The sequence below is a fragment of the Psittacula echo genome (assembly GCF_963264785.1).
Source record: "Psittacula echo genome assembly, chromosome: Z".
NCBI classification, from domain to species: Eukaryota; Metazoa; Chordata; class Aves; order Psittaciformes; family Psittacidae; genus Psittacula; species Psittacula echo.
This window is the reverse complement of record NC_137742.1, coordinates 65,954,751-65,978,324: the sequence shown is the minus strand read 5'-3', so window position 1 is coordinate 65,978,324 and position 23,574 is coordinate 65,954,751. Positions and strand designations below refer to the sequence as shown.

The following is a 23,574-nucleotide window of genomic DNA, read 5'->3' as shown; positions in this document are numbered from 1 at the left end:
AAGGCAGTCAACAGAGTCAAGCTCACATCAATGGATTTCTGTTTCTAGGGTTTCTTAATTAGACCAGAGCTCTAGCTAGAAACCACATGTGAGTTTCATGCCCCCTTATGCTTTGATTTCACAGGAAGACAGTAATAGCAGAAGCTACACTAGTGACGTAAGAATTATCAGGATTAACACACATGAATAAGTAACATGAGTGGTGTGTATTTTCTGTATTAATTATTCAAATCACAAACACTATCTGAACCAGTAGAGTTGACTGCTACCATGAAAAAAAATGTTGGCAAAACTGGATATGACACCTTTCACATAAAACCAGACAGCAGTGTTTTCATATTAATTTGGGGTGGGGGTGGAGGGGTGGGAGTCATGTGATTGCTTTTGCTTGGGATACATTTTTTATTATTGGGATATATTTTTTTCCTTCCTCCTTTAAAGATGCACTGTCAGATTGCTACTTCCTCTTCCTCACATAAGATAGGCACCTTTCTATAGGAACAGTCAAGGTACAGTTAAAACAGATTTACCTACACCACTATTGTGAGGGTATTTTAAAAAATATGACTCTGGTTAACATATATTTTCTAAAGATTAACCTCTTTTTACCTAAAAATGAGCTTGAGTAATGCTGTTGAGCACTCACCAACTCTTCATTTACCACAACTCACAAACCACATTAGCCTACAGACCAGCAAGGAGCTAGAACTCTCTTCTCACTGCTTGTTACCATATTAGCAAGCCCTTTAAATGCAAGTTAAATTCAATCTGTCTGCCTAACTCCAAAAACATCAAGGGATGGTTTTGTCTGACACAACTAAAGAACAACGAGCTGCAGCTCAGCTGCGAGGACAAACCAGCGCAGCGCACCAGATCGTTTTTCCTTATTCTACCTCAGTTTTATTGTCTCAATCATAGGGTATCAGTCACTTGAAAACATGCCGAGTAGAAATATTTACAACAGGGGAATAGTTAAGAGTGAATAACACTGGTGTCCTGGGTTCAGCAGTAGCAGTCAGTTTTTCATGTGTTTTAGCATGCCTTCCAGGAGAACCTGCTCCAAGAGTTTGCCAGGCACAGAGGTGAGACTGACTGGTCTGTAATTCCCTGGGTCATCCATTTTCCCCTTCCTGAAAATGGGGGTTATATTTCCCTTTTTCCAATTGTCGTGGTTTGAGTAGCAACAGTACTTGTCGCTGGGGGTGGTGTAGCTGCTGTGGTTGGAGCTGGGGTAGCTGCACTGTCTGTTGCAGTCGAAGTTTGAGTAGCAGCTGTACTTGTCGCTGGGGTAGCTGCACTGTCTGTTGCTTCGCCCTCAGATCCAGGGACATTTTTTCTCTTTTGAAGGTGCTGGATAGCGTTGAACAAGGCCCGGTAAGCATAGGCCAAGCCCCAGCACGTTGACATGATTTGTCCCTCTCTGGTATGACCAGGATGACAGCACACCTCATTTAAGTGTTTTACTAATTCTTCTGGATTTTGCAGTTGTTCGGTGGTGAAATTCCAAAACACTGGAGGGGCCCACTGACCTAGGTACTTGCCCATACTATCCCACACACCCTGCCACTCATGGCTGTCCAGCCTCGGGGAAAATCTCTCGGTCCCCCTATTTTGTCGTCTAACCCCAGACAAGACCCAAACCCGACTCTGCTTAACTCTTGAGATCAGACGTAATGGTTGTGGACAAAACACACTCTGTATGCGTGCCAACATGGTGACCCCCATCACAATCAGCAAACAGGTCTCAACAATATTAAAAGGCCACTCAAAAATTTCAAAACTCTCAAACGATGCTGTAAACGGTCTGGGAGGGGCACTGGGAGGGTAAAAGAATGTCTCCTTCATAGGTTGACCACCCAGGAAGGAGAAAAAAGATGTATAGTTGCTAAGCATTTGTATTATATACCTCCCAAAGTATAAAGGTGGTGACCACACTGGGAACACAAGCCAGATCAGTTTCATGATCAATCCTTCTATTGTATTACAAGTCATTGCCACAAAATACAACGAGACAACAACCTTAGCCCAAGCCCCACACTTGAAAAACACCAACACAGCAAATACCGGCTCTAAGTAACCTACGGCATATTGAGACTGTGAGATCAAAAACAACAACTTTGAGAGCCAATAAATCAGCATTGTGACGAGTGACTATTAATCTAAAACACTGAATGCTTATCACAAATACGATTAGACACACTCCGGTCAGATCTGTCGTTATCTCAACCCTTCGTGCCCCACGTTGGGCGCCAAAAAGAACTGTCGTGGTTTAAGCCCCGGCTGTAAATTAGAACCACGCAGTCTACTCCCCCCCCCCCCCACTCCCCAGAGGGATGGGGAGGAGAATCGAAAGAATGTAACTCCCACGGGTTGAGATAAGAACAGTCCAGTAACTCAGGTATAACACAAATCACTACTGCTGCCACCAATAATAATAATGATAAGAGAAATAACAAGGGAAGAAAATATGATACCGCTCGCCGGAAAAGAGCCCGACCGAAAAGAGGACGTGCCCTTCCGGGTAGCTCCCAGTTACATCCCCGGGCATGACGTGCTGTGGTATGGAATACCTCTTTGGCTAGTTTGGGTCAGGCGTCCTGTCCCTGCTTCCTCCCGGCCCCTCCTCCTCCCTGGCAGAGCATGAGACTCACAAAGTCCTTGGTCAGTCTAAACATCGGTGTTATCAGCTCTGTTTCGAGGCTAAAAGTCAAAAACACAGCACTGCACCAGCTACTAAGAAGGAGAAAAACTGACTGCTACTGCTGAACCCAGGACAACTGGCAAACTGTAAATACATGCTGTTTTCTTTATATTCTTCTCTGCCTTCCCTCATTTACATTCACTTCCATGTAGCACTTGACAGTTTAATATTCACAGAATCATAGGACAGTTTGGGTTGGAAAAGACCTTTAGAGGTCATGTAGTCCACCCCCTCTGCAATAAGCCAGCACATCTTCAACTAGGTCAGGCTGCTCAGAGCCCCATCCAACCAGACGGTGAATATTTCCAGGGATGAGTCTACCACCTCTGAGCAACCTGTTCCAGTGTTTCAGCAACCTCATTGTAAAAAATGTCTTCCTTACATCTAATTTAAATCTATCCTCTTTCAGTTCAGTTTAAAACCATTACCCCTTTCCCTATCTCTACAGGCCCTACTAAAAAGTCTGTCACTAGCTTTCTCATAAGCCCCACTTACATACTTAAAGGCTGCAATAAGGTCTCCCTGGAGCCTTCTCTTCTCCAGGCTGAACAACCCCAACTCTCTCAGTCCTTCTTTATAGCAGAAGTGCTTCAATACTCTGGTCATTTCTGTGGCTCTCCTCAGGACCCTCCCTAACAGGTCCATGTATTTCATGTGCCAAGTACATCAGAGCTGGGATGCTGTACTCCATGTGGGATCTCACCACAGCAGAGTAGAGAGGCAGAATCACCTCCCCCAGCCTGCTGGTCACGCTCCTTTTGATACAGCCGAGGCTACAGTTGGCTTTCTAGGCTGCAACGCCACATTGCCAGCTCATGTTCAGTTTTCATTCACCAGTGTCCCCAAGGCCTTTTCCTCTGGGGTACTCTCAATTCCTTCACCTCCCAGCCTGCATTGGTATTGGGGCTTGCCCTGACCAAGGTGCAGGACCTTGCACTTGGCCTTGCTGAGCCCCATGAGGGTCAAAATAACAGGCTAGTAAATTGCACTTGATCAAATGTGCATTTCAAGGATCTGTGTGTCAGTCTTCAGGCCAACTACTTGTCCTTTGCATGCTGCAGTTCACTTTAAAGGAACTACATGACTTTGGCATTCATGGATGATTCATACCTCCCCAACATGCCTCCAATATCATACAGTCAGACAGCATGTCAACTCCCATACTCAGATTAGCACTCAAGCATGCTTTGGCATATACTAAAACATCAAGATTAATTTTCAAATGACAACAAAGATGCTCATCTCCAGCTTTAAGAAGGTCAGCCTGCTGCACTAGGGTACTCTTATGGAAGATGGAGGTGGGAATGGGGAAATAGGGACAATGGCAGTTGTATATCAATTAGCCCTATAAGACTGCATGCTGCCCCCCCTTTTTGCACATACTATTCATGCATTCGTTTTGGAAGTGCTGTTGACAACATCCATTGAAAGCAATTGCTTGCATCCAGAAAGGTGGCACAGCTTTAAAAGCAAGCAGAAAATCAGCACCTGAGCTGACTCAAAGCTTAAGACAGAAATTCTCAGGACTGCGAGCCAAGCTTAGCCCCAGTGTAGGAGAGGATCAGGTTCAGGACCATCTTAAGAACCTGAACATGCACAAGTCCATGGGACTTGATGAAATCCATCCACGGGTCCTGAAGGAGCTGGCAAACAAAGTTGCTAAGCCACTGGCCATCATATTTGAAAAATCATGGCAGTCAGGTGAAGTTCCCGATGACTGGAAAAAGGGAAATATAACCCCCATTTACAAGAAAGGGAAAATGGATGACCCAGGAAATTACAGACCAGTCAGTCTCACCTCTGTGCCTGGCAAAATCTTGGAGCAGATTCTCCTGGAAGGCATGCTAAAGCACATGAGAAACAAGGAGATGGTTGGTGACAGCCAGCATGGCTACACTAAGGGGAAATCCTGCCTGACCAATTTGGTGGCCTTCTATGATGGGGCTACGAAACCGATGGACAGGGGCAGAGCAGTTGGCATCATCTACATGGATTTGTGCAAAGCGTTTGACACTGTCCCACGCAACATCCTTGTCTCTAAATTGGAGAGACATCAATTTGATGGGTGGACCACTTGGTGGATAATGAACTGGCTGGATGGCTGCACACAAACAGTTGTGGTCAATGGCTCAATAACCAGGTGGAGAGCAGTAATGAGTGGTGTCCCTCAGGGATCAGTGTTAGGAACAGTCTTGTTCGAGATCTTTGTGGGTGACACGGACAGTGGAATTGAGTGCGCCCTCAGCAAGTTTGCCGATGACACCAAGCTGTGTGGTTCGGTTGATACGCTGGAAGGAAGGGATGCCATCCAGAGGGACCTCGACATGCTTGTGAGGTGGGCTGATGCCAACCTTATGAAGTTTAACCATGCCAAGTGCAAGGTTCTACACCTGGGTCGGAGCTATCCCAGGCACGGCTACAGGTTGGGCAGAGAAGAGATTCAGAACAGCCCTGCGGAGAAGGACTTGGGGGTATTGGCTGATGCGAAAATGAACACGAGCCAGCTTCAGTGTGCGCTCGCAGCCCAGAAAGCCAAATGTTTCCTGGGCTTCATCAAAAGCAGAGTGACCAGCAGATTGAAAGAGGTGATCCTGCCCCTCTACTCTGCTCTCGTGAGACCTCACTTGGAGTATTGGGTGCAGTTCTGGTGTCCTCAACATAAAAAGGACATGGAACTGTTGGAACAAGTCCAGAGGAGGGCCACGAGGATGATCAGGGGACTGGAGCACCTCCTGTATGAAGACAGGCTGAGAAAGTTGGGGCTGTTCAGCCTGGAGATGAGAAGGCTGCGTGGAGACCTCATAGCAGCCTTCCAGTATCTGAAGGGGGGTTATAGGGATGCTGGGGAGGGACTATTCATTAGGGACTGTAGTGATAGGACAATGGGCAATAGGTTAAAACTTAAACAGTGGGAGTTTAGATTGGATATAAGGAGGAAGTTCTTTACTGTGAGGGTGGTGAAGCACTGGAATGGGTTGCCCAGGGAAGCTGTGAATGCTCCATCCTTGGCAGTGTTCAAGGCCAGGTTGGACAGAGCCTTGGGTGGCATGGTTTAGTGCGAGGTGTCCCTGTCCATGGCAGGGGGGTTGGAACTAGATGATCTTAAGGTCCTTTCCAACCCTAACTATTCTATGATTGTACGATTAATGTTCTGGGTAGGATCCATACAATATTTTTATCTTCTTCCAAAATGGATGCAAACAGATATCTGAAACATGACAGCACTCTAGCTGTTCTGCTTTACCTACATGAAATTGCAGAATGACATTAAGGATAGTATGCTTTCTTTTGGAATGCCCCATTTCCTCACCTTCCTTCCAAAATTATTTGTATAATTTGTATAATATATAATATTTGTATAATTTGGATAATATATGATTCTATGTATAATTTTGCTTTTTAATAGTTTATTGAGACTTGAAATTCTTTAAATATTACATCAATCTTTATAACTACTTTTATGTAACACTCATCATAAATTAATTTAAATGATTAAAAATTAAGGAAAACATATCCTTCCCCTACATTTAAAACATACTGTGTTAGAAGTCCTACTTTCTCAACTTTGTTTCAAAATTTAGATTTTCAAAATGTTTGCTGCTCAGCATTTCCAACTGTGTTTAAATAATTTTTGCAAAGAGATGGTGGCATTTGCCTCTCAAGTCACCAGAGAAAAACCTCAAGAGTCCTGACATCCAATACATTACAACTTCTCAGCTGTACTGATAGAGTGGACTATTAAAACTGTGTGTATTCTGGAATTGCTTTTTTTAACCTGGTTTCTGAGAAAATTAAATTTGTCAGCACATTGTTTGCCCATCAGTATCCCTCACAAGTAACTTTAGGGCCTACTAAACAGAAATCAAGTCTGACAAATTAGCACATGCCAGAGCTCCTACACATTTTGTGAAAACTGGTAGCCAAGTAAGAGATAAGGACTAAAATTGGCATGCCTAGCATGGAAGAAATACACAAGCAGAACTAATACTTTTTCCATTTTGGCTGCCAATTAGAACTTGCATATTCATTCGTAGCACATGTGGCTCTGAACCAGTCATAAACATCAGTCACATATTCTTATTTGCCAAACGGGTGGTTAACATGGGCCGTAACTACAGTTACTGATTAAAGCTCAAAGACAGCAACTCCAAGGATAATACAGAAAACAACTGTAGGGACAGAGGAAACTGGACTCAGAAGTCTAAGATGCCAAGCATTATTGGTTCTGCAACTTGAACTTACAGGGCATTTTATTCTTAGCAGTTCTTTCGACTGATATTTTTAATTTGGGGATTGAAGCTTCAAGGGAAATTACAACACTGACAACTTGCTGGATAGAAGGGCAGGTTCTTCTGTGCAAGATACTTCAAGTGAAACAATACATTTTATAGTTACTTCAATTACCTTTATCTTACACTAGTCTCCTAGCAAGTGAAAGAACAGGAAGCCAGTGCAGCATCACAGCAGCACAATCTTCATATCTTAGTACTAACAGAAAATGCATTTTTTTTTCTGTGAATCTGTCATTCAACACAACCACTCACTTTGTACTAGGACTCATCCACTTCTAGATTTCTATTTCAATGTCACTATGCATTTGTTATTATGCAGACATAAAGGAATCATAAAGAAAAAAAGGTTTCAAGCTTGTTAACATGAAATTCAGCATCATCTGAGAAGTGATCAAGTTGGAGAAATAACTATTAAATCATTCATCCACCTCTCTGTGAATCTGAAGGATAAAGAAATGAACTAAATACCACAATTCTTACATTGCCTATTAAATATATGTATAGCTTGTTTTTTGTGAAAACTGAAAACCAAAAGTATTTAATCTTACTATGACATGAAAAATAAAGATTTTGTTTTAAAGTCTGACTTACTTTCCTTCAAACTCCTCCTCAGTAAAATTCATCTCTGTACATACATGTAAGAGGAGTAATAAGTACTAGGAAAGCCAAAAAGCAGGAAGGTTCTTTAGGTATTTGAAAACTCCTACCAAAAAAAGGAAAGATCTCAACTATCAACTCCCACTGCTGAAGTGAAACTCAGCATTAACTTTTGGATAGAAGTAAACCACACATCAAATTAAATCTTCCAACAGTTTAAGCTAATTTTCATCATAGGATTATGTATCACCAGTACTGATGCATTTTGAAGGAATAAACAACTCTTCCTATACTACTTCACAAGCTGAAACAATTTCCATTAAGGTGATTTCTGCTACCCTGTCTCCACAACTTGTCTTGTGAGAACTCTTTCTCTCACACAACAAAAAACCCAAAAAAGATCTTTAAAAGTGAGTCATTTTAACAGCACAACCATATAACTTACTTTTCAGTCTTTCTGGATGGACAGAGAGAATTCTTTCTAGAGAGAATAGAGAATTACCTTGTTACACCAGTTAGTGTTCTTTATTCCCTAAGAACAGCTAAAAAAGGAAAATCAATTTCATGAAGAGAATTTTTCATAAACACAAACACAAGCGAAAGTCAATGCTTGGGGAAAAAAAATAGAGAGGAATATCTAATAATCTGCATTCTTCCAGGAAGTTTCTTCATGACATAAAATAGAAACTAGGGAAAAGGACAAGGATGAAAAGTAGGAGTAGGGAGTTTAAATATCCCTCTCAGATGTCTGACAGATACTACTCTTTGTTAGTCTTTTGTTTAAAAACTGTACCTTCATGCAGTTAGTTCTCAACCAGGCAGTTGCCAAGACATCAGATCTACAAAAGGTTGTGTAACCTATCCCAGTATTAGTTACTAACAAAGCAGCGCTCAAAGGTTCCTACAAAATTTTCTTTGTTGTAACAGAACAAGTGCTCTCGCATTACCCATCTATTTTAGGCATGGTATATTTATTGTTCAGCCATTTGGAACCTCTCACCACACCAAGCAGTGGTTCTACTGGGGGAATTCCCTTCTTCTGAAGCTCATATTTTTACACCAAACACAAGTTTCCCCTTGTAATGAGCCCTTCTCATTCTGCATTCAATTTCCTCTTGTCCAACACACCTCATTACCCACCCACCATTTCTGATGGCTGCAATATTTAATTATCAGCTATCTTGCTCATCCCTTCCTTCCATCAATCTCATTTCTGAACTGCTCCACGAGCAAACAATCACCTTAACTGCCCTTTTGTTTTATATCATCTGAATTCCTATTATATTATGCAACTAAATTTAACTTACGCTTTCCTGCTCCCATGCTACTCATTTCCTTTGTAGCAGTCCCCCAGTGATTTTTGTCTTGAATGAAATCACTTATTCTTTGAACCAGTTGCCATTTAAAACAGTTCTTACCAGCTTCTCATGCAACTAGTCTCTATTCACTCATCCCTCCCTACATTTAGCATATCTGTACACAACCTCAGACTTTTTGTAATGTGGTCTCATAAAACAGTGAACAGGAATCATAGAATCATTTAGGCTGGAAAAGATGCTTAAGGTCATTGAGTCCAACCGTTATCCTAGAACTGTCAAGTCCACTACTAAACCAACTGCCACATCTACACATCTTTCAAACACCTCCAGGAATGGTGACTCTACCACTTCCCTGGGCAGCCTGTTCCAATGCTTGACAACCCTTTCAGTGTAGAATTTTTTCCTAATATCCAGTCTAAACCTCGAATGGTCCAACTTGAGGCCTTTTCCTCTCCTCCTATCACCTGATTCTTGGGAATGGACACCAACACCAATGTCCTTGTTGTAGTGAGAGGCATAGAACTGAACACAGGATTTGAGATGCTGCCCCACCAGTGCCCAGTACAGGCAGATGATCACTGCCCTGGCCCTGCTGGCCACACTACTGCTGATACAGGCCAGGATGCTGTTGGCCTTCTTGGCTAACTGGACACAAGCTGGCTCATGTTCAGCTCCGTCAATCAGCACCCCTGGGTCCAGTGCAGCTTTCTAGGCACTCTTCCCCAAGCTCTTTGTGTTGCATGCGGTTGTAGCGGCCCAAGGGCAGGACCTGGCACTTTGCCTTGTTGAACCTCACACCACTGGCCACAGCTCATTGATCCAGCCTGCCCAGATCCCTCTGCAGAGCCTTCCTCTCCTTCAGCAGATCAACACTCCTGCTCGAATGTGCCGCCTTACTGAGGGTGCATTTGATTCCCTCCTCCAGACCACTGATACAGATATTAAACAGAACTGGCCGCAGTACTGAGCCCTAGGTAACACCACTTGTGAGCAGCCACCAACTGGATTTAACTCCATTCACCACCACTCTTTGGGCCAGGCCATCCAGACAGTTTTTACCCAGCAAAGAGTACGTCTGTCCAAGCCATGAACAGCCAGTTTCTCCAGGAGGATGCTGTGGGAAATAGTGTCAGAGACTTTACTAAAGTCTAGGTAGACAACATCCACAGCATTTCCTTCATCTAATAAGCAGGTCACCTGCTCACAAAAGGAGACCAGGTTAGCGAAGCAGGACCTGCTTTCATAAGCCCATGTTGACATGGCTGATCACCTGGCTGCCATGTACGTGTTGTGTGATGACACTCAAGATGATCTGCACCATGACCTTCCCCAGCACAGAGTCCAGACTGACAGTCCTGTAGTTCCCCAGATCCTCCTTCCAGCCCTTTTGGTAAATGGGTTGTCACATTTGGTAACTTTTAGTCAAGTGGAACCTTCCTGGTTAGCCAGGGCTGCTGATAAATGATTGAAAGTGGCTCTGCAAGCACTTCTGCCAGCTTCCTCAGTACCCGTAGGTAGGACCCAAGGATATAAATGATTCAGAAAATAATGAGTAGCCTGTTACCACAGTAAGAATTGTGATGCCATCTACCAGACACATTGTAATGGCTACAAATTCAAAGGAAAATGTTCTCCCAACCACTCAGAGACTCAGATACTCATACTCAGCATTTACTGGTATCTATATGCCAGTGACATACTGCATATATTGCTCAAAAATCTCATTTCTGCTTGCCTTCCTACACCATTAGCTTTAAATAATTTATTTTCTTTAAATGGGGTGGGCTTTCTTGTGAACTTTTTTTTTCAAGACAGAATAAATGCTATTTCAATATTTTTAGTTTAAAGTGTACTAAGAGTTATACCCTGACGAGTAAGCTTTGATTTCCATTGGAATATTTTATTTTTCTAGCTAGTTTTCATTCTGTATTGAAATTACCAAGGTCAGAATCTAGGGAAATGAATTTCCGAACTGCACAAAAAAAATATTAAGGAATGTACATAATTTTATAGTAATATTAAGCCATATTCAGAGATTTTTATGTGAAACTGGCTTATTCTCATTATAATGTTTATTTGGACACTGAGTAAGCCAAATCATAAGATGGCACTCTTTTTCTAAAATAGCTTCCAAACAAAGAGCTATTCCAGATTCACTGCTTACATTTGCACATTACCTTAACACACAGTACTTTTTAGGAGGAAAAACAAGCCCTAATTCCAACATTTGATTCATTAAAACATTACATATATCAAATTACAATATTATATATATCTCATGAAAAATATGAAACTATAAGTCCCTCGCATTTTACTCCTCAGTCTGAGCTCCTGCTCCTACTGGAATATTACTCATTTCTGCTCATAGTCAGGTAAAAGAATTTTTGAGATTCAACTCTTTTTTGTTGTATCAATTTTAAAGATGTTGCAATCTAACTTCTCACTCTACCAAGCTGCTATATAACACTATCTTAAAATGATAGTTATCCAATTCAGCTGCTGAGAGCTACTTCAAATCCAGTGTTTGCTTGACCACAGACAAAAAGAATTCAAACAAGTCTACGAACATACAATAAAGTAGCTTCCAACACAACTGAATGTATCCAACCAGATCTCTAGATAGTACATCCAAATTTAAAACTTGTGAATTACTCCTGCTGGCTTATTTTTGCTGTCATGGAGATCTTGATATCAAGCTTAGTGGTGACTTAAACGGAAGTTCTCTGAGATGCATTACACAAATACTCTGATGGACCCAATTTTGACCTGTTTACTCAACACAAAAATTAAAGTCACGCTTTTCTGTTGTCAGTCAGGCGACCACATGATAGAAAATATACCAGAATAAAAAAGAACAGAATATCTACATTCTAAAAAAAATGGTAATTGATTTACATTCTATGTAGTTAGTTTTGTATGGTATTAAATGCCATATGAACAAACATGTATCATTGTGGCCCATCTTTGCAACAGAAATAATGTAATGCTGTTTTTGTTTTTCATATAAAAACAGTATGACAATTTTAAATCTCTCTCTTATATCCTTTAATGGATAATCAAAAAAGTCTCTGAATTTAATAAATGGACACTTTTGTGCTAAAAACAGTAACTAAAAAACTTTTCCCTTAACTGCTTTTCACTACTAACCTCCACATCAAAGATAACTGAAAGAAACTTTATCATTTTTATACCAACTGGTAATTCTCAATGAATCCACAACTGATTACTATTCTCTTTCTAGAAGTCACAGTCCCCAGGCACTCAAATTCTATTAGGAAAAAATCCAGCACCACTCCTTCCCTTTTACACTCATTTCAGCCTTGCCTCCTTCTTCATTTAGCAGCAAGCTCCAGGCCCTGCAATGCAAATGTGTGCAATGACAGCAGTAAGAAATTAAGCGTGTTTACCCTACCAAAACTATTTTTAAAAACTGAATTTTAATGCATGGATATATACCCATAAGTTACATCTGATAAAGCACTACACTGTGTATGGCAAGTATCTCATAGTTCTTTTAAAATAAAAGTTGCAAAGTTTCCCATGACCGTGTTTGCATGTTTTTTTCATTACTGTACACTACCACACCAAGGAACCACAGATGTTTTGTTTTATGAGAGCAAGCATCTTACTAGTCTACGTGGCCTACCACACACACTTTATAAAAACCACTCGAGCTAAGGAAAAGTTTTCATTTCTGTCCTGAAGTCCTAAAGTACAGTAGTTTGACAATGGCTGTATGCAATATTGTCAGAGGCAAAAAAATGCATAGTTTGACATGTTTAATTGCTTCAGCAATGTGCTGAAACAAAATCTGTGTGAATAGGAGATCAGAATTTGCTGTTCAAATTAGTATAAGTGATGATGTGGCAACTCTAGAAACTTTAGAAACAGCTGCTGGCACAGTTCCTAGGGAAAAAAAAAAAAAAAAAGAAAAACCACAATTCCTCAGAATTCTATCTCACAGAGTATAAGTTTGGAAATCTCATAAGCTTGCAAAAGACCTTTTCCTTAGGACATTTATATGGTCTGTAAAAGAATGTCAGTAATTTAACACTCAAACTGTTTTAAGCAGAATTCAAGCTCAATCTAGGACAATCTTCTTCTCCGTCAAGAAACTGTTGTGCTTAGAATTATTAGTAACACAAGTAATGCAAGAATTTTTACATGCATTTCCATACAGCTAAAGCAACTGCTGCCAAGTATTCCAGAGTTCAAAGTCCTGTTTGCTTTCTAACTTTGTACAGATTTGTAATTTACAGAAGAAAAAAAAAAAAAAGTTATTTACCAGCATACTCAGAAATAAAATGATGGAAAAGATCAGCTATTTGGTTTTGAATTGTGTACAATTTTTTCTTTTACTCAGTTCTCAGAACTTGTTTATATGCCTTTCCAAAGACTTTAGATTGATTTCAGTGACATAATAACAGACTGCACGACTAGCTTCAAGGAAGTTTGTAAGAGCATGTGCAAGTCAGGGATATACAGACCTCGGCAGGGCCAGAATTCAGACACAGCTTCAATTCTGACCACAGATCATCCTAGGCACCTGTACTTCTTCAAAAGCATCAAAGTGCTAACCGCTTTACCTAAAGAATAACTTTGAAGTGGTCACAGATGAATCAAAGCTGACTTAAGCTGCTTGAGAGAGAGAACATGTCTCTCAGAGTTTAACCATACTGGCAGATAGCTCAGAACAGTGCTAGAACTAGTGTCCACCAGGGAAAAGGGTACATGAAGAATAGTCTAGAGGTTGGGGCACTTACCGGGACTGAAAAGCCTAACATTACAGACCTTCTTCAACCTCAGGGAGTCTGGACAAATGCTTCCACTTCAAGAGAATAGCTTAACCCACATGCTGGATAGGTGCTGGAATAAACGAGGCTCATTAAGTCCGAGACAAAATAACAAAAGGGAACTGTAGACCAGTAAGAAGAGTTTCTCAGGGGTAAAGAGTTCTGAGTTCCAGTATTTCCTTTGAGGAAACTCATGCATTTTATGTTAATTGATGGATAAGCAGCCTTTGGAGCACTGCCAAGGACTTTTCCTACGGAAATGCTCCCACTGGTGAAATACATGATCAGGCTCGCCTGATCCCATAAAATCTCCCTTCTTTGCCGGACAGTAGCCCAGCATTAGTGTTAGTATTTGTGATTAGTGCACTCTGCTGGTCATTCAGGATTCAACTCACCTCAGACTGAGGGAACCCATACACTGCTAGGAACTAATACTAGAAAGTTTCCCAACTACCAGAGAGTTTTTTAACAACTAAACCATTAAACAAAAACTGAAGCATTTTTCCCATCAGACAGAAGTATGCCTTGAAAGTCAGCATGATATTTTGAATTATGAGCAGCAAGACATCTCACAGCTCAGTTCAATATCAGACAACTGGTCAAACGTCTCATCTCTCCAGAGAAGCCTGGATCACTTCACTGGGCTACCAGCCTAGCATTTCAAACTGCTTTAAACACCATAATGCCTACAGCACTCAGTCACTGTTATTTTGGAAGTTTCCATCTAGGATTCTTTATCAATGGTAAAGAATATCCAGGAATGCACTTAAAAATACCAAAACATAGCTTAGGTAATGTTAGCCATTTGGACATGATGCACTAAAATATTAATGCTCACATCTGCTTGTTCATGATAGTGAAATGCAATTTTAAAGAAAATCGAGGAAAGAAGACCTAAGTATTCATTTCTTTAATTCATGTGGGAAATACAACTCCTGAAAAATTACATTTTGCTTTACTCATTCCTGGACTACAACTTATTTTAAGGGCTCTTTTGAAACAGGTAAGAGACCAGTTGTGTTTTTCCCTTGGTCACATTTTCAAAAAATAAACATAAACTTATTTAAGTCTAACAGTGAAACTATTAGATTTTTTTTCCAAGCTGATTTGCAGTCACTCTCCAATGAACTCATTATGTAACATTATCAAGATCAGGCAAATAAAAGGCTCCTTTGGTTTCCTCTTTCAACTCTCTAGTTCTCCTGCCCTTATAGCTGTGACGAACAGCTAACTTACGTAACATAAACAGCTGGTGGACAACATAGCTGCACATCATATATTCATCCTATTTTGGGTTTTGCTGGTTGCATACCCTCCCCAAGTATTATTTCAGAGAAAAGCCACTATTTTAAGATAAACATTTAAGTAGCGAAGAACACCACAGTACTACCAGTGCCACAAACCAACTGAACAACTCACTGAGGTGGAAGAGGGACAATCTGTCTATACCCCTTCTCCAAGCCTCTCCCATGCATCCCTGGTCCCTTGTTTCTGCTGCTCTCACAGTCTGTTAGACCCTGCTACCTTAAATCAGTTGCAGAAATCTACTCTACCAAAAACCTCACTCTGCTCACAGAAGAGGGAGGCAGCACTATGTGGTGGGAATGTGTGAGGAGCAAAGAGATTGAGAAGCCCCAGCTTCAGAAGCAGTAAGTCCAACTGCCAGTCAGAGAATCACAGTCCTTTGGGGGAATGCTGCATGTGTCTAATACACCACAAACCAACCAGCTCTTCACAAAAAGCTTTATATGAAAGGCCTTTCAGTGTTAAAAAATGCAGTTGGCCTTTCAGCAGTTTGTGAGTGAAGGCATGTATAAATCCAAGTTCAGTAACTGTTTTCTATTTACTTTTGTTATCTTAGCTGTGTTTGACCACCTAATGACAAACACAACACCTACCCATGCTACACCAGGCCAACCCAAGCTTTATACAAGCATCTACAAATACACATTTACTTCTGGTTGCACTATGGTAAGTTTCACAGTTACAGATAAAACCTGGACTGCCATTTCAGACTTTAAGAGACTGTACGTCAGTTTTCTTCATAAGTTAAGGTTATTTCCCATGGCTTTCTTCTGTTTTTTTTTTTTTCCATAATCAGCCATACAATTCATCTTTGACTTTGCTGTACGCAAGCCTAAATCCTCAGCCACATGTCCAGATTGCTTTCTGATTATGTCATTCATCTAAATTGCAAACTGGGTCAGGATGCAGTGCTAAATCTGAAGAGTAAAAGGGCCTGAGCATCACAACACAAAGTGTCAGGACCCAAACCACTACCTGATTGGAATCCCCCACCCTTAGCTTCATTATTAAGCTCCCCACATTTTTGAAATCTGCGCTTTGTTTAGTCAACTGAAAAATGTGTGTGCGCACATACTGCTCTGAAGATAAAATGTATCTTCACTCTACCTTTTAGGGGAAAAAAAAAAAACCAAACAAAACCAGAGAATACTCTAATTGTGGCTGACAAGCATTTTGTAGACTTCAGTTTTAATTTTCTCAACCCCAAAGCTTTGTAAATAAAGTTCAATTTTTTCTAATTCTGCAAGAGATCCATACATCTTTTATAGAGAGAAATTAATCTGGATGCATGCAACTGACTATTAAATATAAATTCAAGAGAAAAATTCATCTGATACCAATTCCATTCCCGAACAAGTTTAGCAAACTGAATTTGTATGTCCACACACACAAAAAACTCTGAAAATTTAAATTTGCTTTACATAATATGATACCTTACTAATATTCAGCTTCAGCCGTTACAGCACTTAGGTAGACACACATTAGAACACTTATTTTTAGAACAATTCATACAGGTATAATTTGCATTAGCTTCATGGGCTTCTGCAGCTTAATTCCCTGAGTTAGTCACAAGCAGAATTTAATTAAAACAAAGAAATGAAAAAAGCAGGGCAGAGAGGTAACTGTTGTAAACATATAATATTGGTGGCAGAGTATGACTGTAAAAACAGAACAACATCATTTAAGAAGTACAGGTTCTAAAATTAACAAAAAAAAACAAACCAAAAAACCAACCCAACCAAACCCTGCCCCCCAACTGTATATTGCTGATCAACAACAATCATTTTTCACATTAAACATGAACTGAGCTAACTCCCTTTACACTTCCCTTATCCATGGCAGCTGATGATTATGTGCTGCCACCTAGCATTTCCAGAAAAGTTTAACTTCCAAAGCTATTCCGTGACAAGACACCTGAAAATTTAGAAAGCTTTTTAAAATAGGAAACATATACAAAAATAGTTTAAAAAAAAAAAAAATCCTTCAGCCTAAATTATAAAATTGAATACCAGATGACAATACAATTAGGCTCAATACAAACCCTGCAAAATCACTGATCATATGCAGTGAACCCCTGGCAGCATGGAAAGGCCAGGCTGGACAGAGCCTTGGGGGACACGGTCTACCGTGAGGCCTCCCTGCCCATGGCAGGCGGGTTGGAACTAGATTATCTTCAGGTCCTTTCCAACCCTAACTATTCTATGATTCTATGATCTTAAGATCCCTTACAACTCAAACCAGTCTATGATTCTATGAATACATAATAATTGCAAAATCAAACATTTTTATTCCACAAGTTATGCTTCCTTTGTAGAAAAGAACGTGATAAGTAGAAAATGGTAAAAAATACTGCATTTTCCTCTTCCTTTTCAAAAACTCTAGTCTTCACTATTCCACTTTGTTCTAGCTTAGTGTGGTCTTTACTTTTCCCCACCTCTCATCCCACTCTTCCTTGGGTACAGAAATAAAAATGCAGTAATGCCATACAGGAATTGGGATGTCCAAATTACAAAAACATTTGCGCTTTTTAACTCTTTTCCAATCCTAATTTTTCAGTCTTGCAGTCAAACTGAAACTGTACCACATTATTTGCCAGCAGGAAGATGATGGCTTCTTAAAATTACTGGACCTTGCCAAACACTGGTACTGTCAAAGTCTTGCTTTTTTCTGTTATCACCTAGCTATACATGCAACTAGAGAAAAGGAAGATTCATGCACTTTTGGCACAATACATTTTGTTAAAATGGAGATAATGTGAGTTTCTGAAGCTGTTACACCAATATAAGCAACTTTTCATGGAAAGATAAATTATGAACAGAATGCCTAAACTAATTATTCTGAGAACAGCAGAATAATTATTAATGATTTCTTATACTTTTTTGGTTTATTTTACCTCATCACAACAACTGCAATTCACTCTTATTTTTATCCAGTATGCTTACCACTGTACAGGAATTTCAGATCCCATTCATACAGCCACCTAAAGAGTATGACATTTTCAGTCTTTGCATTAGATCACTACAGTTGGGAGCACGCTGCTTCATGGAGGCACTACTCTTTAATCAAACGATAATTTTTCATAATATTCAACTCTGAAGTTTCATTGGTGGCAAGTTAAAGCATCACCCTTTTAAGTGTCCATTAATTTCAAAACACATATGCACTCTACTTCATTATAATACTGGAATCAAAGGCTTGATTTTTACATTGTACTAACAAAACTTTCCATTAAGAGTGTGAGAGGTTTTTTTGCTTGTTTTTACCAGGACAGTAACACCAGAACAACTCCTGCCATTGATTTAAACTGAACTGATGCTACCTACTCAAATGGTAAGTAATTATCCTTCCCCTTCAGAAATAAGCTAAGTATATCTTACCTGTACAAAGCAGACGCTGTGCAACTTTTTCCTAGGACAATACAGATTATAGGAATGCTGTACACACTCTGGAACAAGTAAGTTTTGGACACTTGTAACTATTTGTTTTCTTAGTTACTGGTATCAAATACATAACAGGAAGTAAGGAAAATGAAGGTAATTTGACTTAAAAGATTTATCAAGACAACGGTTTGTTACTGAGAAACGCTGGTCTCAAGCTATTTGTTCTTCCTGTAAACAAAATATGAACTGGTAAAAAAATCTTGAAACCTGTCATCCTCATACAACAGACCATTATAGCTCATTATATTAGTTAAGTGCAGAAGTATGCTTTTGCCAGAATTAAAACCTGAATTAAAACCAGAATTAAAATATAATACAGATGAATTTACAAGGCCTGACACAGAACTACCGTAAATCCAGCTAAGACAAACAAGTTATCAGCTATACAAGGGTGACGAAGTTCCTCCTGCAACAAGTACCATCATGCCTATTTTATATGGCCTAATGGGGTAAGAAATCTGTAGGGTGCCTAGTATTGGTTGACTGCAGAATGCTAAAAGTGCACCTTAATAGGGCCACTTTATAATTACAGTAAATCTTCCCTTTAGCAAACTGGAAGAACACTAAATAAAATTGTTTAAAACATTAGACTTTCTAAAATCCCTACTTTATTTATGCTCAAATTCCATTTCACCTTTATCAGAAGAAGATAAATATTTCTTAGCAGTAAGTCCTGGGTTCAGCAGTAGCACTCATTTTTCTCCTCAGTAGCTGGTGCAGTGTTGTGTTTTCGACTTTAGCCTGAGAACAATGCTGATAACACCGATGTTTTTAGTTATTGCTTCGTAATATTTACTCCAACCACAGACGTTGTCAGTCTCATGCTCTGCCAGTGAGGAGGGGCACAGGAAGCCAGGAGGAAGCAGAGACAGGACACCTGACCCAAACTACCCAAAAAGGTATCCTATACCACAGCACGTAATGCCCAGTATATAAACTGGGGGGAGTTATCCAGAAGGCTCGGATCGCTGCTCAGGTCAGGCTGCTTATTGGTGGGCAGGTGGTGAGCAATTGTATTCTTTCCCCTTGTTATTTCCATTATCATTACTATTATGGGTGGTAGCAGTAGTAGTTTTGAGTTATACCTTAGTTACTGGACTGTACAAGTGGGAGTTACATGCTTTTGATTCTCCTCCCCATCCCTCTAGAAGCATGGTGGGGAAAAAAGGGGGGCGTGAGCAAGCAGCTGCATGATTCTGAGTTATCAGGTGGGCTTAAACCACAACACAGTAAAATATATTCTTTAAAGGCATCTCACTAATAAATAAACAGCAGATATCCAGGTATTTGTAAAGAAAGTATTTTATGTATTATGACTAATCACTGTAGTAATTAATACAGCTGTGGTGCTTATGAGAAGATATAGGTGTGAAATTGTTTAACCTAGTCACATGAGGCCTCCATCATACTCTTAGCCAGCCTGACCTTCTGTCTTTCTCGATGAGGTGGCATCCATAATTTCAGTCTCTGTACTACCTTACACATCTCAGATGGACTTCTTATTAGAGAGTGCCTACTTTTTAACCAAGCTCTGATGAAAACTTCCACCTCCAGAAAACCTAAGAACTTACTTTCAGTTTCCTCTTAGGATAAGGTGGTGCTTGAACTATGAGAAGGAACAGCGTCCTCACTGTCCTTACCAATTTTTTCAGTCTTTTGTACAGAAACTCATTGTATTCTATCTCTTTCTGAAAGACTGTTTGGTCACTCCTCAGTCAAATAATACTCCTGTCCTAATCCCTTGTTACCCGAGTATCTCTTTGGTGAAAGACCATGAATCACCACCTGAACGTGGTCAATAAAAAAAATAAAATCTCAGCTTCAACAACAAATGTTTTTTTATGGAAAAAGACAAAAATGCCTTTTTCTTTGATGATTCACTGGCGCACTTCAATATTAAATCACTCACATTTGACCTTACACTTCTAATAGCAAGTACCAAAAGTTTATAATATACCTGTATTTTATGTAATATCAAACTACATTTTTTTCTGACAAACAGGCTACCTCTCACTTAATCCTTGACTAGCAAGTCAATCTCTCTTCGAGTTATTACATGCCTAGAATATGAAACTTACCTTAAAAATAAGTAGAAACCGAGCATGCTTGTATAATCTGTCATTTTGATTCTGCTGATGACAAACAGCAACTTTAACCATACAATAAATTATCTAGGAATCCTGGAAGTCCACAATGCCATCTGCAGAAATTGATACAACACATACTCAACATGACTGAAATCTACTCTTCAGGTATCGCAGCAACAGTTTAAAGAGGCTGGTTTAGTTGTGTCAGACTTACCATACACTATTATTTGCAAATGTGTAGTCAAAACCCATCACAAGTTAAATACACCTAACTAATTCACAGTATAGAGCAGGATAAAAAAATCTGAAAGAAATATGAAACATCAGACTTCTAACAGAAATGGAAAAAGGTAACTCTAATCCGTTCATTTGCCATTAACAGCACCTCCAAAGCAATAGGGCAACACCGTATGTTTGCTATCCAGGAGACAGGCTACTGAGACTTTGGTAGGTCTACTAGAATCACCTGCAAAACTTCAGTGAGAACGCGGTAAGACGTGACACGATACGATAACGATACCATACTCAATTTCAGGATGCTGAAGCGAAGCACACATGTCGACCAGTGGGTAGCGCCTCTCTAAAGGTAGTTTATCTTCGTAAGGCAGATCTTTACTCTTATCACACAGACCTGCCGCCGAGAGCCAGCACACTGCGCAGGCCTTCCCAGGGGTAGGCGGCAGCCAGCTTAGGCCACATGGCGACAGCAGCGGCAGGGACCGCACCGGTGCCTTCCTCCCCGCTCCAGGCAGCCACGCGGGCTCTGGGGAGGGTCGGCCCGGCCCGGCTCACTCGCACACACCGCCGCCCAGCTCTGCCTCTACCTCCCCCTCCCAGTGCCCCGGGCCCCTCCACGCGCCGCAGCCTCCACCTGGGCAGCGCCTCCCCTCCCGGCAGGCGCACCAGAGGAGGCGGGGAAAGGTGTCTCACTCACCTCGTTGTTGAGGTTCAGCACGGTGGCCATAGCACCAGCCGCTACCCACCCAGCTTCCACCACCCCGCCACGCTTCCCACACGCAGTCGCACCGGCTGCGCCAAGCGAAACTATGCGCATGCGCCGCGAAGGCAGCAGCGACGCCCCTCCAAGCAGAAACTCGATGGTGAAACCGCCGCTCTAGGCGACGTCTCGGAGACCTCGGTCCTCCGACCCCGCCTCCGCGGTCGGCCCTGGGGCGGCCGCCCCGCGCCCCGCCCCAGTGCCCGGCTGAGGCGGCCGGCGGAGATCGCAGCGGCAATTGTCAGTCCATTCTGCCGGCGCGTCGGCTCGCCTGAGAGCGGCAGCCAAATCTGGCGTCCATCAGCAGGAGCCCGGGATCGCCGTTTTCTCGCCTTGCAGCTGCCGCCGCGGGACCAGCTTGGAAAAGAGCGCAGGAGGATTCGGGAAATGGTGCCGCGCTTCCAGGCTTCTTCCCTAGTAGCCCCCTTTTCCCCGTGACACGAGGCAGCTTCCCTTTCCAAACCGCTTTAGAGTTTCCAGACTGATTTTTCCGTCCGTGCAGAAGGCAGGGCCCGCTTGGCGCAGAAAGAAAGGTTTAGCTCTGTAAAATTCGACACGTACAGCTCATTTTAAGTAGCTGTGGTGAATAGGGGCTGAGGTTGGGCTCGGTCGAAGTCTGAGAAGTTTGGCGAAGTTTCATCAGGGCGTTTCCTCGTTATTTCCAGTTTGTTGTGCTAGAAGGACCTGTTGAGCAACCATGGCAGGGGGTTGGAACTAGGTAATTTTTAAGGTGCCTTCCAACCCAAGCCCAATTCTATGACTCTGATTTAAACTCTTACAGGTGTTTTTTTATCTTGTAGAACTCATGGCTAAATGTAAACAGGTCTTGGCATCTCTAGAGAATGAATCAGTTATTGTTTAAAGTTTCTAATTATTGCAGTGTTCACAAGAACTGAGATAATATTTAAAAATATTTGATGAAATCGTTTTAAATGTAAACCCATTTTGTTTTAATAAAATCAGTTTCAGGGAATTCTTCGGTTGTGCACCAACGATGAGCTGGTCCCTGGGTGGCACTGTTGTGCTTGGAATGATTCTGCTTTGAAATCTGAGTATAAACGAATACAGCTGTCGTCAGCTGCCTCTGTGGTGCATTTTGTCTGCAGGATCTAGCATTTAGATCTTGTTATATGTTAATGTTTGATTTCTAAGTGGTGCTCGGGCATCTCCTGTAAATTAATTGCAGCTAAATCACGTTTGGCTGTGACTTTTATCCAGTCTCGCATGCAAGTGGGATCAGGCCAAACTAGTCCATCAAGGTAAAACTTCTAAGTTCTGAAACATTGAGGATGTTTCAAAAAGTGGTATTGATTGCTTGGTAGCTGTCTGGGTTTCATTTGGATCGATAAAGAGCTAACAGGAACTACTTTGAACCCATCCCTTCATAATGTAGTACTGCTGTTTTCAACTGGAGCTGTATTTCAGGTTAACAGAATTTCAGTTGACGGGAACGCTTTGGCTCTAATGGAAGGTAAAGGATATTTATGACAGCTGCTGATTTGGAAAAACTCTGACTTGAGCAGTTGTGCCCAACCTACCTACTCAGCAGACCACCACTGTAGTACCACTGGTGGTAAGCAGCTATAGTGTTCTACATGAGAAGTAGCATCTTTTGATTATGTCTGCATATGCTGCAGTATTGGATGTGATACACTCAATACCATCAGTATATTTTAAAATAATTAAGAATATTATATCTAGATTGTATTTGTACACACTGAGTGTAAAATTGGAATCAGAAACTCAGTAAGGAAAGATCTTGCAAGGAAAATAAAGAGGTGCTTCCCTTTGTCTTAATGTTTCGTGCAAAACTAATTCCTAGATATGCAAGTCTTAAATTCTGTTGCACACTTTAACAAAGACAAAGACAAAAGCAGGGCCAGGGAGCCAGCTGCGGTTCTGACTCCAACCAGTGTCAGCCTGGCCTCGTATCAATTAGAGTTGTTCTCTGTCTGTGCAGCCTGTTGGGTCCTAACTTCAATTTTTCTTTCCATTTCCTCTGGACACTGAAATTACTTGGTTTGGAAGTTTCTCATGGACTCT

At 41.1% G+C, this 23,574-nt stretch overlaps 1 protein-coding gene across 2 annotated transcripts in view; it reads right to left on the bottom strand.

Annotated features, from left to right (window-relative positions):
• Positions 1–21,567, bottom strand: part of SRFBP1 (serum response factor binding protein 1) — a 75,274-nt gene extending 53,707 nt beyond the window's left edge. The window contains exon 1 of one of the 2 annotated variants that reach the window (XM_080637303.1): positions 21,469–21,567. In XM_080637303.1, coding sequence (XP_080493429.1) covers positions 21,469–21,498 — 30 coding nt within the window. In that variant the 5' untranslated portion in view covers positions 21,499–21,567. Of the gene's footprint in view, positions 1–20,525; positions 20,641–21,468 lie in introns of those variants that run through there. The other variant, XM_080637302.1, reaches the window with a different exon arrangement.
• Between the last annotated feature and the right edge of the window lie 2,007 nt (positions 21,568–23,574).